Source organism: Pungitius pungitius, chromosome 21 (assembly GCF_949316345.1).
Source record: "Pungitius pungitius chromosome 21, fPunPun2.1, whole genome shotgun sequence".
Taxonomy (NCBI): Eukaryota; Metazoa; Chordata; class Actinopteri; order Perciformes; family Gasterosteidae; genus Pungitius; species Pungitius pungitius.
The window spans coordinates 1,532,591-1,552,092 of NC_084920.1; the positions used below are offsets into that span (position 1 = coordinate 1,532,591).

At 48.4% G+C, this 19,502-nt stretch overlaps 1 protein-coding gene across 5 annotated transcripts in view; it reads left to right on the forward strand.

Annotated features, from left to right (window-relative positions):
- itga3b (integrin, alpha 3b) overlaps positions 1-18,700 on the forward strand; it is a 34,029-nt gene extending 15,329 nt beyond the window's left edge. For 4 of the 5 annotated variants that reach the window (XM_037463702.2, XM_037463703.2, XM_037463704.2 and 1 more), the window contains 24 exons: positions 8,809-8,936; positions 9,462-9,544; positions 9,985-10,234; positions 10,434-10,562; positions 10,680-10,884; positions 10,977-11,170; positions 11,926-12,014; positions 12,104-12,243; positions 12,338-12,424; positions 12,518-12,585; positions 12,671-12,807; positions 12,923-13,069; positions 13,159-13,256; positions 13,474-13,642; positions 13,745-13,819; positions 13,917-13,996; positions 14,134-14,211; positions 14,325-14,424; positions 14,502-14,678; positions 15,711-15,842; positions 16,059-16,172; positions 16,286-16,384; positions 16,472-16,597; positions 17,286-18,700. In XM_037463702.2, the coding sequence (XP_037319599.2) occupies positions 8,918-8,936; positions 9,462-9,544; positions 9,985-10,234; positions 10,434-10,562; positions 10,680-10,884; positions 10,977-11,170; positions 11,926-12,014; positions 12,104-12,243; positions 12,338-12,424; positions 12,518-12,585; positions 12,671-12,807; positions 12,923-13,069; positions 13,159-13,256; positions 13,474-13,642; positions 13,745-13,819; positions 13,917-13,996; positions 14,134-14,211; positions 14,325-14,424; positions 14,502-14,678; positions 15,711-15,842; positions 16,059-16,172; positions 16,286-16,384; positions 16,472-16,597; positions 17,286-17,465 (2,976 nt within the window). In that variant the 5' untranslated portion in view covers positions 8,809-8,917 and the 3' untranslated portion in view covers positions 17,466-18,700. Of the gene's footprint in view, positions 1-8,808; positions 8,937-9,461; positions 9,545-9,984; positions 10,235-10,433; positions 10,563-10,679; positions 10,885-10,976; positions 11,171-11,925; positions 12,015-12,103; positions 12,244-12,337; positions 12,425-12,517; positions 12,586-12,670; positions 12,808-12,922; positions 13,070-13,158; positions 13,257-13,473; positions 13,643-13,744; positions 13,820-13,916; positions 13,997-14,133; positions 14,212-14,324; positions 14,425-14,501; positions 14,679-15,710; positions 15,843-16,058; positions 16,173-16,285; positions 16,385-16,471; positions 16,598-16,742; positions 16,899-17,285 lie in introns of all 5 variants that reach the window. The other variant, XM_037463701.2, reaches the window with a different exon arrangement.
- Positions 18,701-19,502: the final 802 nt, after the last annotated feature.

The window sequence follows — 19,502 nt, forward strand, 5'->3', positions numbered from 1 at the left end:
GTCTCATTTGGTGAAAGATTTGTGGTCGGTCGTGTGTTGGATGCTGGAAACTGGTTCGGATTGATTTGCATTTTGCATTTTAGCATCGAGTCGGTGTCATCAGAGGTATAAAAACACGATAGTGAACACACAAATCCCTTCTATAACACACAAATGCTCCTTTTTAATCATCCGATTCTATGTCCTACTGGGAAAAGGGTTGCTATTGTGAGGAAATACATTTATCAACAACCTTTTAGTATAAATGTACTGAAACTTTCAACTGCGGACATAATGGCTCCCGGCTCATTATCTCAGATGACTTACAGCTGTTACCAAATTATAATCTATTATATTACTACACCCAATTCAAAGGGTTCCTTACTTGTAAGTGGTCGCCAACGAAACCCTTAAACCCATAAAGTGTTTGTAGGTTGTGATTTCTACATCGATGGGAGTCATTTCTAATGTATTGGAATCTCAGAAAAGCCCCTGCAGGATGGGAAGGTGGGTGCTAGTGTGTGGTTGAAATGATAAAATAATAATATAATCTATAAATCCGTTTTCCTTTTCTGAGAAAAAGCTGCAGGCCACACAGCTGAGCCAGGTGAGCAGCACCTGAGACACCAGTAGATACTTAGTTACTTTCAGCTGAGACACAGGAGGGATTGTGTTTTGTAATAAAGGTGTTCATTGGGCTGCAACACTTTCTACTATGCTGCCTCATCCAGTTCAAAACATTGGTTCTCACGTAACATGCTGTGAAGGGATGGGGTCCAGTCTCCCTCCAGGACCTGGTCAAAGCCTCCATCCCAACACCAAGCTGCTTGTTCCTCCCTCACTGAGAGCAAAACACTCCACTAGATCTGTCCTGCTCCTAAATGGTGGATGGAGCTCTGTGATTCACATCTTCAGACTAAAGACACATCTCTTCAGACTAAGTAATGAGTAAAACACTAACAAATTGTAGCACTTAAATTATACTTTTAATGGCTAACATTTTGATTGAAACATTTTGATTTTTGATTGAAATGCACATTGTAAGTCGCTTTGGATAAAAGCGTCAGCTAAGTGACGTGTGATGTAATGTAATATTACAGACATGCTCTTGGGGAGTTTACAGAGTTTGGTTGCATTTGCATGAAAGTAAAAGCCTCCGGTTTCTAGCAGCAGTTGACTTCACGTCTTTCCTATATGCAGCATCTTAAATGATGTTCCCACTGTGCCGGTGTTTAGGGTAGGACTTCCCTCGGCTAATTACAGCGGCCCCCTCACCCTTCCGCGTCCGTGATCACGCGGCGGGGACCGTGACTGTGATCTGTTGTGCTTTGAAGAGCGCTGCAGGAACTACTCACTTCCTCTGTGTGCTCGCCACAGTCTCTCAGCTTTATCACATTATCACTCACATCGCTGCAGACATTTCCCCCTCGTTCATTAGTTCAGAGCCAGTGTGTCCAGCGGACATTTGATCAATGTGCCATCCTGTCCCTGTCCCCAGAGGGGGGGGGGGGACCACATGGCCGGGGTAAAGAGGCTGGAGCCCCTTAGGGACAAGGAGACAGTTGGAAGTCTCGTTAGTCTAGAGAGTAATATTCATTGAGGTGATAAATGTTAGGGGTTTTATTTGTAAACTCGTATTTAATCCACATTCTCGACTCCACAAGGTGATGTCATTGTATCTGGGCAGTATAATTAGATAACTGGTTACGGTGGGTTTCAGGGTTTCATTTATATTTGCAAGGAGGCAGGAAGGCTGAGACGTTGCCTGAAGGCCTCGAACCTTTGTGAGGTTGCTGCTGCTCCCGTCTTCTTCGGCAGGTTTTACTCTGCTTTCTGTTTGCGTCGTGTCGTCTGGCGTCTCTTGTTGGCACCACAGGGATCCTCGCCCCCCCCCTGCCCGTTTCCTCCCCATCACTGTGATATTTGAAAAATGCAGGAGCTGAGTGTTTACACCAGTCATGGCACGCACCGTGTTTTCAAGTCTCTGCCCATGCATGAGTCACACGACGTCCAGGGCAAAAGCCTTAACCTGCGACTTTTGTAAATTGACAGGATGCCTGACCAATCAGTGGGCCTGCATTGCTTCTTCTTCGGGCTGCACCTGAAGGATCTGTGAGGTACCTGAGGGCGCTTTCTTCTCCACTCCACCCGTCTCTTTGAATCACCCGTTTATTCTTCTCCTGAGAGGGCTTTTTTTTTGTTTTGTTCTCCGTCTTAGCGGGGAGGCGGGACTTGCAGTCAGCTGGCCACCTATTGGCTCTTCCAGTCCCCTGACCCCACAGTATGCTTGGAATGTATTTCCCCTCTGTGCACAGTCACAACCTGCCAGGTTTCAGGTCGAGACAAGACGGAGCTGAGTGGTTCTGACACACACAGACCCTCCAACTTGAAAAGTCCTTCAGCAGACAAATATCCCTTCATTTCACGGCTGGGAACCAGTGCGACCCGAGAGGAAAGAGTGAATTCCTCTGACTGGTGAACATCTAACGAGCGTTGCAGTGCTCCTCCAGCTCACCTCTGTCTGACTTCAGAAGCCCGAGGACACCACAGTCCACCATCTGACTTGACGGGGACAATTCGACTGGTCGACCCGCTCAAGAACGTGTTCTGCTTTACGTCCCACCGCTGTCCGATAAGGCAGTCGGTCGGTTTTTTTATTTCCTGTTTTTTATTTTATTGCTGGTTTCCTCTCACACAGGGGTCGATAAATCATTCACTAATTCAGAGGAACAACTTTTGGGTTGGTCAGGTTGTAAAAAGTGTTGCTATTGTGAGGAAATACATTTATCAACAACCCTTAAGTAAAAATTTACCGAAACTTTCAACTGCAGACATAATGGCTCCCGGCTCGTTAGCTCAGATGACTTACAGCTGTTACCAAATTATAATCTATTATATTACTACACCCAATTCAAAGGGTTCCTTACTTGTAAGTGGTCGCCAACGAAACCCTTAAACCCCCAAAGTGTTTGTAGGTTGTGATTTCTACATCGATGGAAGCCATTTCTAATGTATTGGAATCTCAGAAAAGCCCCTGCAGGATGTGAAGGTGGGTGCTAGTGTGTCCATAGTGACGAAAGGGGCTGCGTTTTGTGTCTTAGCGGAACGAATGACAGCTTGTAATGGATCCCAACAGGGGAAGGAGATTCCCTTAGCCCTGGAAGCGCTGCTTCTACCCTATCTAAATGGCCTCAGACAACACGGAGGAGAGGGTGGTGTAGCTGGCCTCCAGGGCCGATGAGGAAGACCTGCAGCAGTGAATCAAATCGTCTGAGGGGGTGAATATTCTGAGGTATAGAGTTACTCTCGGTGTCCGTGCAGAGATGTCGCTGAATGTGGCACCTCGCTGTCTGTTCTTATCAGTATAAGATATTCTGAAGATATGGAACTAAAAGCCTCCCTTTTATGTAGTTTATTGGCAAATGAAAATACTAATGTAGCCCTGGCACAAAATTCACTCAGACATCAGGATGTAAATAGTTTGCATAAATATGGTGCAAAAGGTGAATAAAAACTATTCCAATAACAGCCTTATTTTTACAGTTTCAAGGTTGTCGTATATGTAAATGAGTATAGTTTGTGTGTTATGTACATGATTCAGCTCGTTTATTTACCCAAACAGTCTAACGTGGTGGCAGTAGTCACTTTGTTTTGTTCGTGTTTAATTGGTTAGTGCTGACAGTGCAGCCAATCCGGCTCCGTTCTCATGAAAAGGGGTGGGACTTCGGCGTATACGGTCAGGTTCAGTGTATCGGAGTAAGAGAGAAGAGTCATTCACCGTTATGTAAAGTTGTAATGGTCTAAGCAGAAACGCTATTAATAACTTGATGGCTGACGACCAGTTAGCCTATGATTTGGATTGTGGTGACCTGCCCGAGGTAAATATGATGTCGTTGTGTATTGTTTGCTCTACTGTGAGTAAATGTTGCAGTGTAAACAAGTTATGATGCTAATCGCGATTATCCATTAGCATAAGCATAAGCACAACACAGGTTAGCTCGGCTTTCATACTGTTAACTTTGCCGTGAATTCAGTTGATGAGACAAGTGTTGCTAGATCGACATGACGTAGCAGAGGGATGTGTGTTTAGCTGATTCAGGAGACGGACATTTAAGACGAGGATCGGAAAAACTCCCGTGGACCACTAAGAAGAACGGTTTCCCGCGTCTGCGCTTCCGGTTGTAGACAGTTTGCTGGTGTGTTTTTTCTCCCGGGTTCTGCCTGCCGTCCATCGCCCGGATTCCGCTCATCTTCTCCTTTGAATGGGGTATGGCAGACGTGAGTACTGACTAACTTGCACGTGCTATTTTTGTTTATTGCTTGTGTGAACAAGTGAAGCGGCCATTGAGTTTTAGGTCTCAACGCTCCCAAGCATCGACTTAGGCCTGCAACGAGGATTTTGTGTGTCATGGGTGTGAGAAAGTGGGGGGGCATGTTGTATTGATCTGTTTTGCCAAATTGTAAATGCCTTTTGAAGTGTGTTTGCCATGTTGAGTGTAATAGTGTTAGGTTAAGAGCTGGTTAAAAGGTAAATTTGGTAATACACCATTAAAACATATATATAAAAGGTTTTAATAAGAATCATTAACCTTTTGTTTTATTGATTAAATTCTATTGGAGGCACCGCCAGTTATATTAGTTTACAAAATAAGGGACCTATAATTATAAGACAAATTGTATAAGACCAGGTAATTGCGCCATTATATTTACAAGTGAACCCAAGGCCCCGCCCATAGTACTACTACACCTAGCAGATTCACTTAGTACTATATAGCTACATGGGACGGGTGCTACACTAGAGTTAAATGTTCGGTTCTATTGGTGTTTTCTGGCCTCGGCCCTCAGCACATGCTGCGCTGCTTTTATATAAGATGAGTGACATCTGAGTGAAAACTACTGCACAGACACGCTAACAGCTAAAGCTGTCTGCTGTAGCTGTGAGATACTCCACATCCCCCCCCCCCTCTCCCCCCTCTCCCACTACACATCCAGCTGGGGTCAAAATGTTAATGCCAATGCTGTTACTGATACTTCAGGTCTCCAGTGAATTCCACACTGGCTGCATGACGTCTCCTCTGCGTCACTAAGAAACAAGCCTCCGGGCCCAGTCCAGTTGTGTGTGTTCCTTACACTTTATATGCACATATGTGTGTGTGTTCCTTACACTTTATATGCACATATGTGTGTGTGTTCCTTACAGCTTGTATGCACATATGTGCGTGTGTGCTATCTGCATCAGCAACAGTGTGAGTAAGGTTAGTAACTAGAGCAAAATAACATTGACCTTGTCCAACAAGGTTTTACTCGTTTCCAATATAAAAGCGAGTTAGTTTGTTACCAGGGGATGAGCTTCCATGCTGAATTTGCCACACGGGGTCCAAATGAGTTTGCTCTCTCGTTACTCTATCGTCACTGATGGCAGATGGTGGTCTTCAAACAGGATGTTTGTCCAGCTGAGATTAGCCTGGTGTGTCTGTGTTCGTTTAGGAATGAATGTGCATACTGAGATTTTATTTCATTCTATTCAATTGTTTCATTTCTATTTTAACCACAGTCATGTATTCATTTCATTTCATTTTCATCAAATGAGCATCAATCGCAATGACGCCAGGATTTAATTTCCTCCTTTTTGCGATTGTTATTTCAGTCTGCGTCTTTATTTAAGACATCTGACGTCCCCATCGGCAGCTACACTGTGCGAATGTCATCATTACTTTTCCCCTTTGGCTGAATTGATTGTTACATTCATGCAGGGCCGAGAAAGCCCTGCCGCCCTTCACCTTGAGCTGAACTCATGAGCTCAGAGGCGTGGGACTGAAAGACAAAGGCTTTCAAGGCCTTTAGCAAACAGATGAAAACGGGTCCGTACTCAGACTTGATTCCACCAGGTGGACTTCTGCTTCTCCTGCACGTGGTTTACTTTAACACAGACTTCCTTTCACTCTTTGCTTGTTTTTTAAATAATTTACCCCCTTGGACAGTTGTTTTCAGGATTTGCCTTCATAAAAAATCCCTTGTTTTACACCAATAAAGACTTGATATCTCATAAGTCACCGTGACGGCGGGTCAATTTGACCACTTTTCCACCGGCAGCGGGCTGGTGTATCACTGTTTGTCCAGAGAGGACTCACCTGTTGCACCTGCAGACGCACACACTGCCAACAACTAGGCGTGCTCACAGTGCATGTAGTCTGATAGCAACGTGCGCGCTCCCAGCGCAGCCAGGGCTTCCTGAAAGAACAAAGAACTTTCTTTGTCACAGTGAAACCACACACACACACACACACATGCATGCTCAACACGTGGCTTATTTCCTCCTAACGGCCGCGCGGTGCCGGTGGACCACGATGGAACACGCCACGTCTCTCCAGCTCCAGTGCTAACAGACAGTTCAGTCCTCTCGTCCTCTTCCTTAATTCAATCGGCGAACCCAATCATAACAACATAATGGTTGCATTCGATGTCATCTCCACTCGTTTGCTGAGTGGCGACGCTTCAGTGGAGTCGATATGAATGAACTGAAGTGCATATTGAGGGTGCAGCATGGGCGTGTGATTGAGTGTCTGTTTGAATGGATTAAGGATTAAAGGTCAGGTTTAATAGCATTTTGTGGGCCGCTGCATTGCTCCTACTTGTTGCTAGTCCTCATAATGTTAGGTGGAAGCGGATGAATAACACACGACTTCTTCAGTAGTGAGTAGCTCTTAAAGTAGGTGCAGAAAAGCGGGCCCTGAGGTGGAGGAGTCTGGAGCTTTGTTCCTTTCTCCCCCCTGAGGGCCACACCTTGTGAGCTTATCTGCAGAAGTGATCCGGCGCTTGTGCAACGCCGACATTCTTCAACGAGCCCACAGCCTTTATACCTCTTGGTCTCCTTGTCGACCACTTTCTCTCTCTTACTCCTTTTTTTTAAACATGTTTGGTACCTTGGTTCCATTGCTGTGGATGGTGCTCTGAGGCAGGAGCTATCAGGGTGTGTGTGTGGGGGGGAGGGGGAGGAGGGGCTTGGGAGACTAGGGGTTAGTTTTAATAACACCAGGGAGTCACATGCGCTGTGTTGAGTGTCTTGTAGACAGATGTGTGTTTACCAAACTGACAAGGCCTCGGCGTGTTTTCTCTCCTTCGCCCTCCCCTCCCCCCCTCCGTCACTCCCTCGCTTTTTTTTTTTTTTTTGCCGCCGTCAGGAGACGAGGTGGGCGGTCTGGATTGAGGTGTCCAAACAAATTGACCCTCTTCTCCGTTGAACTGCACTCCGCTGATAGGAGCGCCTCCCGTCCTCCGGGAATCTCTGCCGTGGGTGTGAAGAATGGCGGCAGCGTTCACCTGGGTGTGTTTGGTTTAGTCACCAGCGAGGCAGAGGGGCGAATTTTAACATGTCCTCAGAGTAGGAATGTAGCTCTGGGTTGCCCCCCCTCCCCTCCTCCCCTGGCTGGGCCTTCGTCAGCCTTTTTATGAGAAGGTGATGAGCAGCGAGGGAGGAGAGCACACAGGAGGCAGGGGATGTGTCTTCATGGACGAGCACATAGAAGGACGCACTTTCAACGTGACATTTTCGAGTGGTTTTCATCTTTCGTGTAACGACACCTGATGGGAAAGAGCACAGAAGAGATTTAACTGACCCAAGCTAGCTGTTCCCCTCTGTTTGTAGTCATTGTGCTAAGCTAAGCGCCCGGCACTCCTCGTGAATATTTCCCTTTAGTGTCGAGCTATTCCTTGAGTTGAAGCGTTTTCCTTTATGAAAATACAGCGAGGTGCGTCCCTCTGCCCCCGGAGCGTCAATCAGCAGCGTTCAATTTCCACAACAAACACCGGTGACCCACATGGCTCCGAAGAGCGAGGCGACCTGTGTGTGTGTTTATGAGACAGAGCCGTACTCGGTGTTCGTATACTGGTTGGCTCAGTTGGTCCCTTTGTACTCACACTCTCCCTCTAAGGGTTCCTGCTTTGGATTTTCCCATAAGAATGGCCGACCTTATAAAAACGAGCCGCTGTGCCCTTTTAGAGCTCAACGCCATCAGGTGACTTCTGATTTGAAGGCAAGCAGGGAATGTATTGAGGAGGAATGTGCACCTGAGCTGTAGAAAGTAGGGGTGATCGTACCAGTCAGTCTCAACCAATGGCTGTAACACGCTGGTCTGAAATAACGGTCAGGTTTCCAGTGGGTAATTGGGTAACCAGCGGTGGAAAGAAACTCACATGACTGGTTTCCGTCCGGTTCAGTGGACACATCAAAGATAGAATGTTTGTGTCTGGGGACGTTCCCGTGATTGGATTGAGAGAATGAATGTGCGTCCTGATGCAGAAGGATGTGGTGCAGCCTGGTGCTTCTACTACCCGCTCTGTATCCTGCTGCTACTCCACACCCCCGATCTCTGTCAGTACCGACTCCACGGCGCATCAGCGTCGGCCCGCAGGCTTCACTCGACACTTTCCACTGCCCCCCGCCCCCTGCATCGCGTCAGACTTCTACCACCACCGCACCAACACACTGAGGAAGTTTGCATGAAAAGAACCCCCCCACGTGACCGTGTGCCTTTGTCTCCCACATTGTGCTGCAGGCCATCGGTCACACACACTGTAAACAGTGTCCCCCCCCCCCCCATCCTCAAAGTGGGGCTAATAAATCTTGTGCTGACAGTAAATAGTGTGTCCCAGCTTCAAAGTTGTGTCGAAAGGTGCTGATGTACTGGGAGTGTCTGGGGGGGAGTGAACAAACAGATCAGGTCCATACGATAAGCTAGTGTGTGTGTGTGTGTGTGTGTGTGTGTGTGTGTGCTACCTAGGTCTGATACGTGATACGATCTGATAATCTCTGTCTGTCTTTCTGTCCAGGCTCCTCACAGGAGCACCCAAGGAGAAAGCTAAATCTCTGCTAAATGTCAATGAAACCGGTGCCGTGTACTCCTGTCCCATCACGACGGACACGTCCGACTGCTCCAGGATGGACCTGGTCAGCACAAGTAAGCGTGACGCACAGCTCTGTCATTTATGAGGCATTATAACCGAGTCTAAAGTGTAATGTTCACCATGTTCACTACCTCTTTGATCCCTAAAACCAACACCAGATAAGTCCGATGACATCATCAGGGGGGTCACTCTCTCAGGTCCTTCAAAGCCTCCTTCAGGCCACAGAATACTTCCTACATACGCGACATTTCACTGAATTGTAAACTCCACTGTGAATGTCTTTGAAATAATCTGTAGCATCACCATCATTTACAGAGCTCCACTCTGAAAGCGCATCTTTTCTTAATTGAAGGTTATTAACTGATCTTAACCCCCCCCCCCCCCCGGAGGCTACAAGTAGGAGCAGCGATAAAAGGGTTTCTCACACTTGATGTTTAGGCTGCTTGTGTGTGCGGTTGATATTTGTCGGGGCTTGATGCAGCCTGAATGAAGCTTTGATGGGCGATGGGTTCAATGCAACTACAAGAGCTTTTCTTTTCTCACGGGTTATGAAAGATTTCTTTGTGACCGACCCACAGCGAACCCGTCTGAGATGGTGGAGGGCATGTGGCTGGGGGTGACGGTGGCGAGCCAGAGGAGCCGGCAGGCGGGACGCGTGCTGGTGAGATGACGTCCTGTTTACTCTGTTAGTCCCCCGGGGGCGCAGGTGGAGTATTATGCACCTGGTATACAACCGTTCTGCAGCACAGAGGGGATGTGGGCTCAGATGTGATCCTCTGTATTTCATTATCAGGTGTCACACATGACACAGTGCGCTCGTTTACTGCAGCCTAAAGCGACTTTAAGGATTCATTAGATAGTGTTTGGCTTGTTTTTGTATTTTTATCCTATTACTGTATATAGGATGATATTTTCTAAAGAAAAAAAACTCTCAGAAAAAGGCATAAATGGTCTTACCATGAAAATATTTACTTTATTTTGAAAACATACTGCCATTTTATAGTTCTGATAGAAAACCATCCACCCCAATTATAATATATTTTTGTATAATAAAGTGTGCATTATCAGAAGTGATTGTACACGCTCTCGTCTGGTGTCCAGGCATGCGGGCATCGCTACGTGAAGATCATGCAAGGAGGCTCAGAGGAGCAGCGCCGGATGGTGGGAAAGTGCTACGTCCGGAGCAACGACCTGACCTTTAACCCCAACGACGAGTGGCAGACCAACAGCTACGAGGTCTGCAACCCCACATACGACATGGATCTGGAGGGCATGTGCAACATGGGCATCTCGGGCGGCATGACGGACACCGACGTCTACACCGGCGCCGCCGGCAGCTACCTGTGGCAAGGTGGGCACCGAAGAGTTAACAGTTCTGCTACTTAGCGGCAAAATAATGGGCTGGTTTCACAAAGGCACATTAAGCCCTGAGCCAGTCTGCTACGCTTGAGTGTTTTGAGGCTAACGGGGGGATTATTCTCTGTCTGGGAAACCCGTCCGCCGCGCGCGAAGCAGACGTAACGTCGTGTAATCCTGCTTTTTTCATGAAGGAAACGTTCACGTGACGTGGAGAGATCCGGACCCGGCGAACGCCTGGGACTCTCTGACCAAAGACTTTGGACTGCTGTTGAGACCCGACCAGAACAGACCAGACGAGAAGAAGCGATACAGTTACATGGGTAAACACAGAGTGAAAGTGAATGGGTTTTGCACCGTGTGAACGTTCTTGGCCTTTCCCGGGCTTTGAAGACCTCTGACCCCTGACCCCTCCCGCGACCCGTGAATCTCAAACGCAGGTTACTCGGTCCTCGAGGAGCGGAAGCTGCTCAGCCGTGACGAGTACACGGTGGTGACGGGGTCTCCCAGGGAGGAGTCCAGGGGCGCCGTGACCTTCGGGACAAAGGCCAACACCAAGATCGACCCGGTGCTGGTCATCCCCGGGGAACAGGTGGGCTCGTACTTTGGCAGCAGCCTGGCCATCGCCGACCTCAACAACGACGAGTGAGTCCCCCCCGCCGCACGGACAACCCAACGTGCGCTGTTTTTTTGCACATTAGAGAATGTTTTTTTGAAATTTGCCTTGCTTCCCGCAGCTGGAACGATTTGATCGTGGGCGCCCCGTTTTACTTTGACCGCATGAAGGACGAGGGAGGGGCCGTGTACGTCTTCATGAACGAGAACGGGTCGTTCCAGCAGAAGGCCAGCGCCGTGCTGAAGGGCCCCTCGGCCTCCGCCTTCGGCTTCGCGGTGGCTCCCATCGGCGATGTCAACCAGGACGGGTTCCAAGGTAGGACCCTACAACTCCAGAGTCATTCATTCCTTTTTTTGCATTCATCTGCTATGAAGAAAAAAGAGGACTCGTTCATTTCCCCGTTGAGACTGTGTGTGATTGTGAGCGTGACGCCGCGCTCTGCAAGTTTGGACTTAAGCTGCACTGTGTCGCCACCTAGTGGGGAAAACGTCTCATTGCACACCTAGAGGGGACATGATCTCATGCACACCTAGAGGGGACATGATCTCATGCACACCTAGAGGGGACAAGGTCTCATGCACACCTAGAGGGGACAAGGTCTCATGCACACCTAGAGGGGACAAGGTCTCATGCACACCTAGAGGGGACAAGGTCTCATGCACACCTAGAGGGGACAAGGTCTCATGCACACCTAGAGGGGACATGATCTCATGCACACCTAGAGGGGACAAGGTCTCATGCAAACCTAGAAGGGACAAGGTCTCATGCACACCTAGAGGGGACAAGGTCTCATGCACACCTAGAGGGGACAAGGTCTCATGCACACCTAGAGGGGACAAGGTCTCATGCACACCTAGAGGGGACAAGGTCTCATGCACACCTAGAGGGGACAACGTCTCATGCACACCTAGAGGGGACATGGTCTCATGCACACCTAGAGGGGACAAGGTCTCATGCACACCTAGAAGGGACAAGGTCTCATGCACACCTAGAGGGGACAACGTCTCATGCACACCTAGAGGGGACAAGGTCTCATGCACACGCTTCGCACCTGTTGTTCCTTTCTGCAGACTTTGCAGTGGGAGCGCCATTCCACGAGGGAGGGCGGGTCTACATATGGCTGGGAAGCAAGGCGGGGATCTCCAACGACTACAGTCAGGTGAGACCCGATTGAGGCGCCACCTGACCCCGCGAGGGTCCGGCGGTTATTGTTTTTGACCTGGCATCTGTCCCCTTCGTGCTCCTCAGGTCATCGAGGGCAAGTCACTGGTCAAGCACACAGAATTCCACACATTCGGCTACTCCATCAACGGCGGGATGGACGTGGATGGGAACGGCTACCCGGACATCCTGGTGGGCTCTCTGGACGACCGCGTGGCCCTGCTCAGGTGCGACCACGGGAGAAGCGGGGAGAACTATTCATGGCGTCCTGTCGTTTCTTCTGCTGCAGCTCCGTTCTTCTCCCTCTTGCTTTTTTTTTAGGGCTCGACCCGTCATTCACTTGACCAAGGAATTCAATGTGGAGCCAAAGATTGTGGACCCTAAAGAGTGTCCTGCAAGTACGCCGTGGTGAGACGTCTCCTCAGAACATCTCGTCAGGGGAAGCGGGCTGGTTTGATTTAGTTTGAAAATGCAAACGTATTTCTTTTTTGTGCTTTACAGCATCACAGCGACTCTGTGTTTGTCCTTCACTCTCAGCAACGGAAACAAAGACTTCAAGAAAGATATCAGTAGGCCTCTTTCTTTACATAATGTAACATCATATGTACGCTGCTGTTAGTTTCACAAAACGTGTCGTGTGTTTCCCCGTTGAAGCGGTGCAGTACGAGGTGGAGGCCGACGTGGACAGAAGGCGAAGCCCTCGTGTTCGCTTCCAGAACAACGACGACACGGGTTCCCTGAGCCTGCCGGCGTCCACAAAGATCTGTCATTCCCTGAAACTGACCGTCGTGGTGAGATCTCCATTCAAGCGCAACATGAACGCGTGTGTGTGTGTGTGTGTGTGTGTGTGTGTGTGTGATGGGTGTGTTCATGTTATTAATGTAAGACTCTTGGCTCCTTCTCCAGGAGCCTGTGCGAGACAAACTGCAATCGGTGGTGTTTTCCCTCAAAGTGTCCTTGGCTGAGAAGAACCCTAAATCCAGAGGATCCGTGCAGAACCTCGACGCCTTCCCCATCCTCAGCCAGCAGCAGACCCTCACTCAGAGAGCCGAGGTACGCGCCACGTCCCCAGGAGCAAATCCTCTCACGCGCGCGTGTAGCTGCAACGCCAACGCCAACGTCATGTGATCCATTTCCTGCAGATCAACTTTCAGAGGGAGTGCGGCTCCGACAACAAGTGCAGCAGCAACCTGCAGCTGAAAGCCCACTTTGCTGACGAGCACTACAAGCCGTACCCCAGGTGAATGAACCCAAAGGAACCCCTTCTAACGGAGCCTCCTTTGGAAGAGTTAGATGAGAAGATTGATATGAATATATAATATTAATCACGATATAAAGCTAAAAATGTGTAACAATCACTAAAACCCTCCTCAAAATATCTGAGTAAATGGGGCCGTTAATGTATAGATCTGCCGAAAGTATTGTTAAAAATGCAAAGGGAATCTACCTGTGTCCAGGTATGGGAAGTTCCAGAAGGTCCAGTTCAACAGCGACATGAAGATAATTTCGCTGATGGTAAACGTCACCAACCTGCCGGCGGCGGGGAAGCTGGGTGAAGACGCCCACCAGGCCGCGCTCAACGTCACCGTCCCCGACGCGCTGCGGTACTCTGCCGTCAGGTCCACGGTGCGTCTCCACCGGGGGGGCAGCAGATGCCCGTCTGTCACTCCTTTTACCCCCCCCCCCCCCATGTTCACTTGGTTTGTGATGTGCTGATGTTGCGTTCAGGAACACGATGTGCAGTGCAGCACGCAGGAGACGTTGATCTGTGAGCTGGGAAATCCGCTCAGAGGCAGCGAAGTGGTACGTTCGGAATGTCGGCTTTTTTCTCGTTTCTCGCGCATGTTGGCTCCCTCCTCCTCTGACCTCTGACCTCTGGCTCGCTCACTCCCATCGCCAGGTGTCGCTGGAACTCAGGTTTGAGACCTCCGGGATCAATTTGTACACTCAGGAGATTGAGACCCTGCTGCTTCTCTCCACGTGAGTTTTCATTTTTTTATTTCATTGAAGCCTTCGGTCACGCTTTTGATTCCACAGTTCAGCATTTTTCATTTAGGTCTAAATGTGCATTCAGCGACTCTCACATACAGTGAAGTAAATACGTGTTGCTTCCTCAGTCTTAGTGAGCAGAGTGACCTGAAGCCTGTGCCCGTGGCCCTGTTGATTGAAAACACCATCCTCCCCTCCTTCTCCGCGTGAGTCCCATCGCCCTCACACCACACAAAGACCACACAAAGACCACACAAAGACCACACAAAGACCACTGGAGTAGTTCGTGTCTCATTTCTGACTCTCCTCCCGTGTCCAGAGCCAACCCGCCGGTGTCCCAGTTCAGCGGGACGGTGATGGGCGAGTCCGCCATGGTCAACGACAGTGACGTGGGCAGTCTGGTGGAGTTCCGCTTCCACGTGAGTCACCGCCACCACGCAAGGACGCCGCATTGCACCCGTGTGTCTTACCCGATTTCTCTTACTTTGGTGACCAGGTGAATATGAAGGAACAGTCCCTGGGGGACTTGGGGACCCTGGCTGTGGAGTTCGAGTGGCCCTTCGAGGTGGCCAACGGCAAGTGGCTGCTGTACCTGACGAAGATCTCCGTTAAAGGGCAATCGGAGGTGGACTGTAACCCCGCCGGAGAAGTAGTCAACCCGCTGAACCTGACCGTAAGGCTTCATAGATCTATTTTACGTATATATTTTAAAAATCAGACTCTTACTGTACCTTGAAAGGCGTGACAGTCACTCGTTAGGATTTTAACTTTATTATGATAAAGGGTCTTTCATTGTGCTTCATCTGTGTGGCATCCACTTCGACTAAAATAATATCCTTATTAGAATTTGGGGGTCAAACATTACTGTGATCTCCTGAACACACTTCAACAATTAATATGGTGATTATGAAAAAGTTTCAGAAACATCTGATTTGGTCAAACGATTAATTCTGGAAGGACACACGGTGAGTTCAGTGTCTCAGGCCTACAACCCCGAGGAGCTTCTCTAGACTCCTTTTCCTCAAGATCCCCCTCCTCACCCGCCTAATCTTTAACCTTTGACTATAAGATCTATGGACTATAAGACTGCAGAAAAATACAAGTGATTCAGTTTTCTATGAATCAAATGAAAATATCCTGTGCTCATATTCATCTAATCTTTCCTATTTCTGACTAGTGTCCACCGTTCCTACAGCTTTCTGCCCCAAAATTCCTAAGTTCAAGGACCCAGGACTCCCACCCCCCCCACCCCCCCCAGACGGACATGCTAGCGTCTCTGGCACACCGCCGAGGCTAACGTGTTAGCATGCCCCCCAAGTGTTTCGCGGGTTTCACTGTTCAGACGGTTCAGTTGAGCATTTCCAAGTGAAGCAAAGGCTGCTGGGAAGGTCGCGGCTCCACTGTGTTTGTTGTAAACGGTTTGTGCGCTTGTTGTGTAAACCGAAGCAGCCCCCGAGTTGTATTTGTAAATGTCCGTGGTGGAAAGGAGCCGCGAAAATGGTCTCGGAGCCAAACCACAGACGTTCAGAAATACATTTGGGAAAATGTGAGTGTCCCCTCCTCCAGACATCACAGGGCCTCCAGTAGAAAGACACTAGAAATAACACTGCTATTTTAAAGCTGAAGTTGGTCAAGTCTATATCGAAAACCAGCAATTACCCCCCAGCCTTCTGATGTTATGTCTCGCTTCCCCCCCGCCCTCCAGCTGTCGGGGAGCGGGCGAAAGCGCGCCAGGCGTCAGGCGGCGCAGGACGACCGAGAGACAATGAAGCCACATGTCATCGAGCCGCAGGCGGCCACCGGGCTGCTCGCTCCTAAGAAAGAGGCGTACACGTTGGTAAGAAGGGGATCTGCTCCGACTCGCTCTCAACACACACGTGTACCTACCAGTTGTTTGTGTCACAGTTGTTGTCTGTGTGTGTGTGTGTGTGTGTGTGTGTGTGTGTGTGTGTGTGTGTGTGTGTGTGTGTGTGTGTGTGTGTGTGTGTGTGTGTGTGTGTGTGTGTGTGTGTGTGTGTGTGTGTGTGTGTGTGTGTGTGTGTGTGTCTCCAAGGAATGCTCAAAAGGAACAGCGCGATGTGTGACCTTCACCTGCCCGCTGCTCAACATGACGGAGTCCGCCGAAGTTCACGTCCGCTCCCGTGTGTGGAACAGCACGATGCTCGAGGTCAGACGCGTACACACACACACACACACACACACACACACACACACACACACACGCATACACGCATATTATTCATACTTTATTGACTAAATGTTCCGTGTGTGTTCCTGTAGGACTTTTCCAATGCCCTGAGAGTCAAGGTCAAAGGTCGAGCCACTCTGAAGCTGATTACAGACAAACCGACCATCCGCATGGACCCGCAGACCATCGCGGTGAGAGGTCACCGCGGTGAAGATAAGCGCGGTGAAGGCATCGAGGATTGAGGGCGAGGATTTTTAACTCGACTCTCTTTTTCGTAGTTCGAGGTAGAAATAGAGCCACTGGAGGGGGTGGAGACACCGTACGAGCTCCCGCTGTGGATCATCATCTCTGCAGTTGTAGCTGGAATTCTCCTGCTGGGAATAATCATTGTCATCCTGTGGAAGGTGAGACTGACGATCACAGCCAGACAGAACCCTCCATCTCTGTACATGGTCTCTGGATTATGTGGCAGCTGTTGACCCATTTTAGCTATTTTATTGTATTGAGCCTTTAGTCTAACCTTTTTGAAATGCACCCTCCGCCCCCCAGTGTGGCTTCTTCCAGCGCGCCAACAGGAGGGAGATGTATGAGGCCAAGGCCCAGAAGGCTGAGATGAAGATCCAGCCCTCTGAGACAGAGAGGCTCACTGAGGACAACTGAGGGCCCCATGGGTCCCCAAAAAGAACGCACCAGTGGGGCTTCTGGGTAACGACGCCCACACAAGTGGACTTTCTCTGGATGCTCTGACTTAAACTGGGGGGGGGAGGGGGGGGGGGTGTGGCTCTTTCTCACGGCTTAACCTTCTCTCTTCTGTGTCTACCTAACGGCGCTTCTGTTTCCCTTTCAGGCTTCAGTTTGCGCTGCTGATTACCTTGTACTTTGTTCGTCTTTACCAAACGACTCCCCCCCCCCCATCTCCCCCCCCCCCACCTCAGTCTTTCTCCGCTTGTGTCTCTTTGCCTTCCTTGATTTTCCTCAGACTATGAATGCTAAATCCCATTTCCGACTGGCCTTTAACCCCCGGCTCTCCTGCTGCTGAAGTGCCTCCTGTCTAATGTCAGCCGTCTCCTTCTCTCTCGCCTCCTCCACCAGCTCGGGTTCTTCAAGCGAGCCGTCTACTACCGGATAATGCCAAAGCACCAGGGGGTGAGGATTCGCAAGGCCGAGCGGCACCAGTTCAATCTGGGATTCCAGCTTGAGGAGCCACACAAAAAGTATTGGGTCACCAACTGGACAGAGATGCAGCACCACCACCACCACCACTACTACTGAGGCCCCCTCTTTGGGCCCCCGGACCACTCGGCGTCACACTGACACGCGTCGAACAAACAAACAAAAAAAAGCACTCCATCGAGCCGCGGTTTCCTTTCAGCCTTCATCGGTGCAATACCACGAACAGTCGGCCTCCCGCTGATGGCTGAATATTTTCGACGAATGCATTGTTGCTATTGGGGTCGCATTCCAGAGCAGATTGTAAATTGATTTGATTATTGTGTTCGCATACATGTTTTTATCGCATTCCTTCTGAATCCTCAAAGCAATTTCCTTTTTTTAAAATCTGTTTTCCTCAGAGAACTCTTCTCTGTGCGTCTTTTTCCTGCTGCTTTTTTTTTAGGCAATGTAGATAAAATATTTCCCCGGTTTCAGGGAATGAACACCAAGTGGTACGGGGGGGGGAACATGGTTGTGATTGGTGAATAATGTATAAACCAGCATGACATGATGTCTGTATGTGGAATTAGCAAACGTGTCGAGACGACGGGAGAACGCGCAGATTATTATTTATTACAGTAAAGATCTTTAAAATATCACAACAGGGAGTCGTCACACTGGAGTTAATAATAATGTTGTATATACTGCAGCCTGAGCTCTAGCATAGATAGATATGTTATGAATTGTAGCTTGAGAAAATGTACCGTGGAATTGACTATTTGAATGAATGCAGACGTCATTGGCATTTGTTGTTCACTTTGTACTTTGGTTAAAAAACATAACCTGCACTCTGTTTCCAAGCCGTTGTGTTCCCTACTGAGTTCAACCTGCAGAACTGAAAGTAAACCGGACTACGAGGAGACGGTCGCTGCACTCTGATGGGACTTAATGTTGCGTTACCACTCGATTCTGTGTCACTCGAGAGCCCGTCAGGCGTTATAGAGGTAAAGAGGGACGGGCTGAAGCCAATGCACAATCTGTCATGATTTTTAATGTGCAGTTTTATTGTAATTAAATTGTTTCTAACAGCCCTTGAAAATCAGTTGCTGATATTGGAGGAACAGAGGTAGAACGAATCGCTTTATTGTAGAAAGTCAGATTATAAAGACATGTGACAGAAGTCAAATAGTACACATAGTGTGTCAGTTATGTTAGCAGTTAAAAAGTTAGGTTCCTAGAATAGTATGTTGAAAAAAAGTCATCAACATATAGAAAAGTTATTGCATGGCAGAAAATCCAACTGATGGTATAGTACCATCCGATATTGTATTATAATTAGGGCCGGGGTTAATTACGATTGATTAATTACAATGTGAATTAAGATTAATTAATTACACAAAAAATAACACAAACATTTTTTACGCATTTTTACACTTGTTTTTTGCACCGCGGAACGTTTCTCACTGGATGAGTTTCGGGCGGACCGATTATACTGAAGCACCAACTAGCGCCCATGACTTCAGACAACAACAAACATGAACGAAGAAGCTAACGAGACCGTGTCGGGTGGCCCCGTGAATGGGAAATCTTATAATAAACACACGGATGGAAGCGTCGATAAGAGCGTGGTTGTGTGCAAGCTGTGCAACAAGGAATTCACATCGAGCCTCAAGTATCACCTCAACGCAACACAACTAGCAGCTAGCGTGGACGTACAAGGACCCACACCCAACCCACACTGCACCAGATGACTGGTTTAAGGACCAGGGTAACTAAGTCCACGTCTGAAAAATAACCAATGTTATGAATGTACTTGAAAGTATTGGTCTACTTTAAAAAAACCTAGTTTACAGAAGGTCTACTTACCTATAGGCTACCTGAATTTCTGAAAGTACTATATTTCTAAATATGCTATTTCTACACTTGTCTGCTGGAATTGGTAATATTTTTCCCGGCCCTAATAATATATATATTATATATATATATTGACCGTACATATATTTTTTTATAATTTTTTACCTATTTAAAAAAAATATTTTCTGTGACATTTTTTGACCCTACATATTTTGACTTTTTTCACAATATTTTTTTCCCATGACATGACTGGAATGATCTTAGATGGAGCAACCTACACGTCCCTGTCACTAATGCCAAATG